Source organism: Artibeus jamaicensis, unplaced genomic scaffold, assembly GCF_021234435.1.
Source record: "Artibeus jamaicensis isolate MK-2021 breed Jamaican fruit bat unplaced genomic scaffold, CSHL_Jam_final contig_601, whole genome shotgun sequence".
Lineage (NCBI taxonomy): Eukaryota > Metazoa > Chordata > Mammalia > Chiroptera > Phyllostomidae > Artibeus > Artibeus jamaicensis.
The window spans coordinates 2,813,811-2,824,749 of record NW_026521902.1 but is presented as its reverse complement, the minus strand read 5'-3'; the positions used below and the strand labels follow the sequence as shown (position 1 = coordinate 2,824,749).

General features: G+C 46.3%; 1 protein-coding gene across 2 annotated transcripts in view; it reads right to left on the bottom strand.

Moving 5' to 3' along the window:
• Positions 1 to 3,774: 3,774 nt before the first annotated feature.
• VPS52 (VPS52 subunit of GARP complex) overlaps positions 3,775 to 10,939 on the bottom strand; it is a 28,455-nt gene continuing 21,290 nt past the window's right edge. For both annotated transcript variants that reach the window (XM_037134378.2, XM_037134379.2), the window contains 3 exons: positions 5,047 to 5,158; positions 4,697 to 4,815; positions 3,775 to 4,490 (listed from right to left, as the gene is read on the bottom strand). In XM_037134378.2, the coding sequence (XP_036990273.2) occupies positions 4,344 to 4,490; positions 4,697 to 4,815; positions 5,047 to 5,158 (378 nt within the window). In that variant the 3' untranslated portion in view covers positions 3,775 to 4,343. The remainder of the gene's footprint in view (positions 4,491 to 4,696; positions 4,816 to 5,046; positions 5,159 to 10,939) is intronic.

Here is a 10,939-nt window from a genome sequence, read left to right as displayed (position 1 = left end):
CATAACCACAAAGTAACAATGAGCATGTGTGACATCTTGAAATTTCTGCAAGTGAAAGGTGATTTTTAAAAAGTCTGTGATTCTGGCTTGGGGGAAGAGGGTAAAGTGAGAAAAAGCAGGAATAGCTGTAATAGCATAAACAATAAAATATGCAAAAAAGTCTGGGATTCCTTTTGGTGACAGTCAAAGGTACTGCTAATTCTGTGCTGGCTTGTTGCTTACATTTATCATTGGAAGAATTGTTAAATTTTAGTTTGAAGTTAGTGAAAATAAAATGTTGTTTTTCCATCCTCATTCACAGATCTGTTGGTGCCCTGGGTAAGAGCCCAGCAACACAGCAAGTGAAATCTCTGAGGGGAAAGGGAGCTCAGTGAAGAACATGCTCCTTCCTGCCTGTGAGCCTCTGGCCCTTGGTCCCTGCTACCTAGATGCTGGGACCGTCCAGGTTTTTGTCCGTTTCCAAAGCCTGCCTGTTTAGCTTTTCCTTCAGTTCTATAAATATCCTTCCAATAACTTATTCTTACTTCTTGGAGTTAATTTGGTATTTCTCTATAGCCAGCTGTTTCCTGTGTTCCATGACTCCCAGCCCAGAGACTTGGCTCAAAGGGTGAATGTGGCACAGAATGTCCAAGCCACAGGGTGGCTGTGTGGTGTGGGGCTCACTACAAATTCAAGTATACAAAATGGGAAGAACAGCTCCTTACAGAGCAGGTATGTGAATCCAGTGAGATGAAATATCTGCTTGTAAGATCAGGGTCCATAGAACACAGAATCAATAAACGTATCTTGGTATAATGAGTACCATATCTGAAAATACTCAGTAAACTCTAAAATGCAACATGAATTGCTGCATCCAATATTCCCAGGACAAAGAGAGCTGATCTCTCTTTTTCCCCCTCAAAGTTTTTTCTTGGTGTTGCTTTCTCCTTTTGTCCTTGAATCTTTGCCCTAAATCTATGTTGGAACCCAGCCAATTTGTTTTTTTTTTTTTTTTATTTTTTTTCGAGGGGGGGAGAGGAGAGAAGAGAGTGTGTTCTGTCCCGAGCCGGGAATCCGGTCCGCACCTGCTTCTTCTAATGTCTGCTTTCCTGAAATCGGAAAAGTCACCCTTAGTAAGTGGAGGGCAGGTGGGTCCATATGGATAGGATGGGAAGAAAAAAGGATATCTCTCATTTTTTCGTCCTTGGAGTACATATCCATATTCTTTTCTTTTTTTAAGATTTTATTTATTTTATTTTTAGAGAGAGAGGGAGAGAAACATCAATGTGTGGTTGCCTCTTGCACGTCCGGTACTGGGGACTTGGCCCGAAACCCAGGCATGTGCCCTGACTGGGAATCAAACTGGTAACCCTTTGGTTCACAGGGGGGCACTCAGTTTACTGAGCCACACCAGCCAGGGCTACATATTCTATAGCTCTGAAACTGATGCTGAGATGAGCACCCTTATGTTATACAGAAACAGAGCTGTAGAACACAGAGTAAATATTTCCCAGAGAGCCCAAATAATAACTCAGAGCAGAGCTGTGAACAAAGAGAAAAATGACTTGTTAGTTTAAAAAGATCGACATCCCTGAACAGCGTGGGATTGCTGTATACCTCCAAGCCCTTCCTATATGACACCAGGTAAAAATTGGGCCCCTTGTACCAGATACAGATACCGTTCTTGGAGATTAGCAAAAGGAAGCAGAATATTGACACAACCCTGTCCTGGGAAGCGACCCCAGATACTTGTGAGGCCAGTGTGTCCATCATCAGCAAAACGAGCTAAGTGAGGGAGGAAGTTGAGGGGCAGTGATGTTAGTCAAAAGTTACAGCCTAGGGATCACAAGGTCCCATCTAAAGGGTTTTCAGCTGAAGAGAACCCTTTGGTGCTTCAGCATGGAGGCGTGGGAGAAGCCTTGCAGCCGAGAACTTCATCTCCTGGTCGATGCTGCCCCCTGGGCGTCGGCAGAGGTATCACGGCTCCCATTCATGTAATTCTGCCTTGTTTCGTCCCACACCAGGGGACTTCGGGTCAGAGATTTCATATGGATCCCGGAGAGACTTCAATGTCCCTGAAAAATGTGTGCTCCAGTATAATGTGAATGCCTCCAGGTTCTAGAACACAAGTCTCCTCACATGCTAGTTCTGTTCTCTGTGGCCTGCAAAAAACCTCGTTTATCAGCCAAGTCTGAATATTTGGGTTCGGGGTTGGATAGAATGGAAGGTCAGAAACAGAAAATCTAAGGTGTCTGCCTGCACAGGCCTTCTTCCACTGGAGCATTAGCTGACTACCAATGAAGTCGCCTATGAGAGGGCGGGGGAGGGACGGCCTCCCAGCAAGGTATGGGTGACTTTCTCTGCGAACCGGGTCTTTGTCAAAGCAGCCTGTGCCTCCCCTGTTCTCCTCACGCTGAAGCTGGAGTCAGGTCAAATATGAGAACATCTGTATCCCTCAAGGTTGAAACCTAGAAGTGGGGTATGGGTATTGGTGGGTAAGAGACGAGAGGCAGGAAAGAATGTGGTGAAACAGGATTGCCAGGGCTGCCTACCAGGACGACCTTTCCGACTCTTGGAGCTCAGCACACAGCCGCCTAGCGAGCGCGGGGCAGGCCTGGGGCAGAGTCAGGCAGAATAAAGCGGAGAAGGCGCTGATAGGAGGCGGGAAGTGGTGCGTGTGGTGCCAGGTGGTCAGTTAAGGATGCTACATTGGTTCCGTATGGGGAGTCTGAGCCAATCCAGAGCCACTTTCAATCCCTGACACCACCTCACCCTCCCCCGCACTTAGCCTCGGGTGCCAAGACGCTCAGAGCAGGTAAGCCCAACCTCTGTAGCCGGAGTGCTGCTGTCGGAGATGGGTTGGGGTGGAACCCAAGAAAAAACGGAGCGGAGAGGGCGACCCTCCACCACACCCTCTCACCGCGGCAGCCAATAGGGAGCGTCCGCCAACTGCGACCAGCCAAGGAACTAGCTAGTCTTCGCTGCACTGCCCTGCGCTGGACACTCAAGATCCACCCATACGACCACGTGTGTTGCCCGTAAGGACACCTTTGTCAGCTGGGGCTGGCCTGGGCCCGCACCCCGAGGGCATAAGCGGAGAATAGAAACCGCTTTCCTTCTACAATTCACCAAGCCCTGGGACGGAATGATTAAGGATGTAGGGACATAGTTATCAAAGGGAAACATCGCCTAATCACCATTCGCCCAACTGCCCCTCTTACCAGTAGGACTTAAAGGCACCCCTGTGTCTCTCCAGGCCAGAGTCTAAGTTCAAATGAAGTGTATAAGCAGAGGCAGCAGGAGGACTTAAGTCAAATACAGAATTGGGTGAAAGGCACACCATGCAAAGCTGGCTTACCCCTGCCCCAACCGGTGTGGGTGCTACAAGCCCCTGCAAGGGGCTGTGAGAGCCACAACCAGCGCAGGTAGAGAGCTGACGTTGAAGGAACAGCGATCCCAGTCAGATCCGAGGGATGGGATCCAAGGAAGCCAGTGTGGGGCCCAAGGCAGCCCTTGGAACAGGGCCTGACGCTGCACAGCCATGTGTCAGCACTTGCATCTGTCATTTTAACCAGGGGCCACCTTCTTCCATCAGGTAGGTTACTCATGAAATAATCTCCACCTTAAAACCAATGCAGACACTTTGGCCTAAAGCAGCTAGAGGTGTTCCTTTTCCAACACCAGCCAGAAGGGATATAAGCCCAGGATGTATTCGGAGATGGAGGTGATGCTGCAGCAGAAATGGGGCTACTTGCAGGTCCCAGGAGGAAGGAGAAAGAAAATGGGAGAGGAGTGTTGTGTCATATTAATATTTATTGTTCTCCGCAGACTGACCTTGGAGTATCTCTCAAGCCAGGAGGGGAACTGGTTAGTGTTGAAGTTGCTGAGATCTTAGGTCAAAACTACAGAGAAGAAACCACTTTGCATGGGGAAAAAAAGATAAATCAATGATTTGGAGGCAGTCTCCCCTTACCAGCAATTAATTTCGAGTTGAGGCTTCACACCTAAAGACATGCTGACAAGAGTTGAATGAAGCAGAGATTGAGAGAGCCTTGGTTTTTTGAGGTTTTTTAGAGGGAAGGGGTAGAGGGGGTGACAAAAGACAAAATTGGAGAATGATAAATGGCACTCTGGAAGCCCAGGGAAAGGTGGTCCTGGGAACCCTGAAGACACTGGGGGATTCAGAAAGCTAAAGGGACCCAGCCTGCCCTGATGAGGCAGGGTCCTGGAATGCAGGCAGGGTGAGGCATGTCATAGACCTGGGAGGCAAGGGGAGAATTGGAGGGGCACGCCAGGTGAAGAAGGGGATGGGATGGGGTACAGGAGTCCATGAAGAGGGCTGCTGAATCCCAGCGTCCGGCACATCAGAAGTTGGGCTTATGCTTCTTGAGCTCCACCATAAGGTGATGAATGTTGATCAGCTCAGCCCGGGCAGGGAGAGCTCGGAGCTGCGGCTGAGACAGCACCCGGTGGAAACGATGATAAAGCTGAATCAGCTGGGTCAATGCTCCCTGGTCGGAGAAAGTCAAGGAGGGGTAAGACTGTGGGGTGGTCCTAAGGATGATGATTAAGAATCAGGTTAGGGATTATCCAGAACTTTGGGCATAGCTGGTAGGTGAAGACCAAGGGTCACTTGGATGATGCTGAGCCCAGGGAAAAGGGGGATAAATGAGTGATGGGGGCAGGGTGGGAGTCGGGGCTGGGAGTTGCAGGTCACCTGGATGATACTAGTTCCATTTCTGAAGTTGGTGAAACTCCGCATTACATCCTGACTCAGAGACTCCACTGATGATTTCCAGGAACCACCAAAGCCACGGATCAGCTGAGTAACCCGGGCTGATGATAGGAGAAAAGAAATAGTGTCAGACAGGGACAAAGCTAAATGATCTTTGACCCCACAAAGTCCTCCCCAAGGTATAGCCATCCCTACCATCCAACCCCTCTTTTCTGGAGTTCTCCCAATCTCTTCTTCCTGCTCCACCTACTCCCCATGTAATCTACATTATCTCATTTTTCTTTTCCAATCATCTTACCACAGACCCTATTACTATGACACCATTCTCATACCTTCCTCCCCTCGAAGTCGCTCAGCCTGTCCACGCTCAATCAAAGCCTCTGCCTCCTTCACAAATGCCACCAGACCCCCAAAAGGGGGAGACAGCAACTCTTCAATGAATTCCTGGAGAAACACACACACAGTTGAGTGTCCTGGCGTCTGGAGATTTTTCCAATTCTGGTATCATGACGGATCAAGTCATTCCCACAGCATAACAGCTAAACCCTGCAAAGGTCATATACCTTAAAAAACTGCTGGTTGCACAAGAGGTAGGGGAAATCTTCAAGGCTCCCAATCCTCAAAAATTAAATCCCCTGTACTGGAAAGATGGTCTAACCAACTGAACTACCTAGCCAGGTAGTTGTACATTCTTTATGAAATGTTTAAAGAAGTTAAAGATACAGACACAGGCTCTGGCCAGCTAGTTCAGGTGGTTAGAGCAACACATCATGGTTGTGGACTAGATACCTGGTGAGGTCATATAAAAGAAACAACCAGCCCTGGATGATGTGGCTCAATGGACTGAGTGCCAGCCTGTGAACCAAAGGGTCGCTGGTTCAATTCCCAGTCAGGGCACATGCCTGGCTTACAGGCCATGTCCCCAGTAGGGGGCATGCAAGAGGCAACTGCACATCAGTGTTTACCTCTTTTTCTCCCTTCCTTCCACTCTCAATCAATCAATCAATCAATCAATAAGAGGTAACCAGTGAATACATATATAAGTGGAACACTAAAATGATGTTTCTCTGTTCCTCTGTCCCCCACTTCCTCTCTCTAAAATCAATTAAAAAAATATTTTTGAAAAGGTGACCTATCAAGAGGAAACAAAAAAGAAAAAAAAGATACAGACACAAAGATGACCAGTTACCAAGATAAGGAATGAAGAGAGTTCAAACAACATAGAATTTTTTTTAACATATATTTTTTAAAGATTGTATTTATTTATCTTTAGAGGGGAAGGGAAGGAGAGAGGGAGAGAAACATCAATGTATGGTTGCCTTTTGTGCATCCCCTGCTGGGAACTGGCCTGCAACCATGGTATGTGCCCTGACTGGGAATTGAACTGCGATTGTCTGGTTTGCAGGCCCGCGCTCAATCCACTGAGCTACACCAGCCAGGGCAACATAGAATTTTTTAGAAATTATTTTTTTAAATAATTTGTTTTAGGGGTTTGAGTCAAGATGGTGGCATAGGTAAATGCAGTCACTCAAATCCTCCCACAACCACGTCAAAATTATAACTAAACTACAGAACAAACATCATTCAGAATCACCTGAATCTAGCTGAACAGAAGCACTACAACTAAGGATATAAAGAAGCCACAAGGAGAATGGTGTGAGGGATGGAAACATAGAATGGGCTAGTCTCACACCCAGGAGTGACAGATATACATCAGGAGGTACATCAGCTGCAGAGGTCCCCGCCTGGGGAGCAAAAGGTCCCAGCCCCACACCAGGTCCCCCAGGCCAGGGTTCCAGAGCCAGGAAGACAAGTCTCCATAACTTCTGGCTATAAAAACCAGCGGGGATTGTGGTTGAGTGACATGGGGAACTTCTAGATCCCTAACCAGTTCCTCTTGAAGGGCCTGCACAAGGACTTACTCTCTGTGATTTCCAGCAATGGAGCACCAGGGACATGAAAAGAACTGACTAGTCTGAAACCAGGGTAAAAGATGGAGGGGCAGCTTTCTCCCAGACAGAAGTGCTGACAGAGAGACTTGTTCCTGTCCTGAGCCCTCCCCCAAAGAACCATGTCTGAGTCTCCATCAACCTGGCTAACACTGTTCTCCTTGCCCTGGTGATTCCCTAAGAACTCCCCTCCACACCCCACCCAACTTGTGGGCCCACACAGGTACTTCCAGTGGCTTTTCCAAACAAATGACCTGTTTTGGATCAAGCCTTAGACTTTCCCCAAATCTCTCAAACAAGCAGCATCTGGCCTCAGTGTACCCCATACCTCTCTCACGAAGTGGCCCCAGGCCTGGCACTAGTGGCGGCCCACAGTGGTTCACAGCTTTGCCTCTCCTGGGCATCTCCAAGCCCAGCACAAGTAGCAGCTATCTGCATATCACTTTGTACCTCATGCTGCATGGCCATGGGCAGGGCACAGGAGGCAGTGGACCTTGGCCTGCACCTCCCAGGAGTCCCCAGGGCCACTGTATGCAGTAGACAGCTTCAGACCACATCAAAGCACCACCACCCAACTACCTCTTCAAGTAGCACATTCAAGGGCACCGGACCTAGTGGGCACCAAGAGCCTGGCTGAAGTTAGTCTTGCTCTGTGGGGTCAGCTCCTGTACAGTGGATCCTCCACAGTGCTCATAGCCTGTCCTCACAGTTGATCGGACTAAGTGTAAATCCCACCCATTGACTGCCAACAGCAATCAAGGCTCAACTACAATAGAAGGGTGTACATGGCCAACACGGAAGGCACGCCTGGTATACCCAGGTGTGGGAAATACCCAATCTGATGATCAGGAAGGCTGTGCAGCTGGATTCTACAGAATACCTACTACATAAGGCCACTCTACCAAGTCCAGGAGATGCAGCAGCTCTTGGTAATGCATAGAAACAAACAGAGGGAAGTAGCCAAAATGAGGAGACAAAGAAATGTGTCCTAAATGAAAGAACAGAACAAAGCTCAGAAAAATGAACTAAATAAAATGGAGACAAGCAATCTACCAGATGCATAGTTCAAAACACTAGTTATAAGGATGCTCAATGAACTTAGGGGAAAAGTAGATGAACTCAGTAGAACTTCAACAAAAAGATACGAAACATAAAAATGGACATAGAAAACATAAAAAGAACCAGTCATAAATAAAGAACACATTAACTAAAACAAAGAATACATTATAGAGAATCAACAGTGGAGTAGATGAAGCAGAGGATCAAATCAGAGATCTGGGAGACAAGGAAGCACAATACACCCAATGAGAACAGCATAAAGAAAGAATTCAAAACAATGAGGATAGTATAAGTAGCCTCTAAAACAACTTCAAGCACACCAACATTCATAAAATTGAGGTTCCAGAAAGAAAAGAGAGAAATGGCTTGAAAACCTATATGAAAAAACAATGATGGAAAATCTGGTTAAGAAAACAGACATACATCCCTGGCTGGTGTAGCTCAGTGGATTACACACAGGCCTGTTACATTCTTATTAATGTAAGGGTGGGGGACACAGAGAGTAGAATGCAAAAAGAAGTTCAGCTAATAGAGATGACCTGCCCTAACACAGCACTGTAAGTCACATGAGTGATCTTGCAACATGGCTAGTCATAACTGGTATGTGCTGGGAGTATGAAATACACACCAGACTTTAGAAACTTCCTATGAGAAAAATTTTTTAATTTTATATTTATCCATTTATAGATAGAGGAGAAGGGAGGGAAAGAGGGAGAGAAACATCAATGTGTGGCTGCCTCTCAAGAGCCCCCAATGGGGACCTTACCTGCAACCCAGGCATATGCCCTGACTGGGAATCGAACCAGCAACCCTATGGTTCACAGTCTGGCATTTAATCCACTGAGCCACATCAGCCAGAGCTTTATGAGAAAATTTTTTATTTTATTTTTTAAACATTATTTATTTGTTTTTAGAGAGAGGGAGAGGGAGAGAGACATTAATCTGTTGTTGCCTCTCATGCACCTGGTACTGGGGACCTGTCCCACAACCCAGGTATGTGCCCTGACTGGGAATCAAACCAGCAACCCTTTGGTTTGCAGGGCAGCGCTCAATTCAATGAGCCACACCAGCCAGGGCGGAAAAATTTTTAAATAAATAATTACTAATTTTTGTTGATTATATTTTGAAATGCTAATATTTTGCATATAGTGGTTTAAATAATGTATATTATTAAATTCATTCACCTATTTCTTTTTAATCTTTAAAATGTAGCTGCTAAAAAGTTTTAAATTACTTAAGTAGAAGGACTTCCGCCAAGATGGAGGTGTAGGTGGAAACACTGTGCCTTCTCGCACATCCAAGTCTAAAAACAACAAAGTTTTAGCAACAAAAAATGCAGCCAAACCACAGAAAATTGAACAATATAGGAGTCCGACAACAACGAAACACTCAGCCAGACCGGTAAGAGGGGCGGAGCCAGCATTGAAGCCTGTTGGGCAAAAAAGATCGCCCAACCCAGGCGTGCAGGCAGCCAAGGGCAGATTCCAGATGTGGGAGTAGTGACCGGCAGATCCAGTGAAGGCTCAAGGCGGCAGGCTGACCACGGTCACACATTTGCGCACAGATAAACCAGCCAAGGAGCGAGCAGTGAGACAGACGGAGCAGGCCCCAGCAGCGGGAAGGAGCAGAGGGAACAGCCATTGCTCCCTCTCTGACCCCGCCCCCACATACAGTGTCACAAACCAGCAACCAGAGGGGCCCCGCCCTGGTGAACACTTAAGGCTCTGCTCCTCCTACGTAAACAGGCACGAACAGATCAAAACATGGCTCAAGAATAACTCAGAGCACCAGAGCAGATAAATCTAAGCGAACAAGAAATTGCCAACCTATCAGAGACACAGTTCAGAACACTGGTGATCAGGATGCTCACAGAACTGGTTGATTTTAGCCACAAATTAGAGGAACATACGAAGGCTAAACTAATTGAAATGATGGGAAATGCAATAGTGATGGAAAGGAAACTGGGACTCAAATCAAGGGAGTGGACCAGAAGGAAGAAAAAAATGACCAAACAGAAAAGAATGAAGAAACAAGAATTCAAAAAAATGAGGACAGGCTAAGGAACCTCCAGGACATCTTTAAAACGCTCCAACATCCGAATTATAGGGGTACCAGAAGGGGAAGAGGAACAGCCACAAGCAGAAAATTTATTTGAACAAATAATAAAAGAGAACTTCCCCATTCTGGCAAAGGACATAGACTTCCAGGAAATCCAGGAAGCTCAGGGAGTCCCAAAGAAGTTGGACCCAAGAAGGAACACACCAAGGCACACCATCATTACATTACCCAAGATTAAAATGAAGGAGAGAATCCTAGAAGCAGCAAGAGATAAGGGGACTGTCACCTACAAAGGAGTTCCCATCAGACTGTCAGCTGATTTCTCAAAAGACACCTTACAGGCAGGAAGGGGCTGGAAAGAAGTATTCCAAGTCATAAAATCCAAAGACCTACATCCAAGATTGCTCTATCCAGCAAAGCTTTCATTTAGAATGGAAGGACAGATAAAGTGCTTCTCAGATAAGATCAAATGCAAGGAGTTCATCATCACCAAGCCCTTATTATATGAAATGTTAAAGGGACTTATCCAAGAAAAAGAAGATAAAAAATATGAACAGTGAAAGGATAGCAAACTCAGTTATTAACAACCACACCTAAAACAAAAGCAAACTAAGAGGACAGCTAGGTCAGGAGCAGAACCATAGAAATGAAGATCACGTGGAGGGTTAGCAACAGGGGAGTGGGAGAAGGAGAAGGGGGGAGAAGGTACAGAAAATAAGTAGCTCAGATGGTAGGTAGAAAATAGATAGGGGGGAGGGCAAGAATAGTATGGGAAATATAGAATCTAAAGAACTTGAGACACGTGATCATAAACTAAAGGGGGGCCGTGGTGGGGGAGAGGGTGTGCAGGGTGGAGGGGAATGAAAGGGGGGAATAGAACAACTGTAATGGCATAATCAATAAAATATATTTAAAAATTACTTATGTAGCTCATATTGTGGCATGCATTAGATTTTTATAGGACAGCACTGGTCTAGACTTGATATAAATTTTATTTATGCTCTCTATCCAGCAAAAGAGAATATTCTCATAGTAGAGGGGTGACCAGAGGGAAACAGTGCACACTGGGTTTTGACTTGCTAGTCAAAGTGGAGTCAAATCTGTCCCACACAATATCAAGCAGAAGCCCACCAAAAAAGACTAGGAGACAGGTGACAGC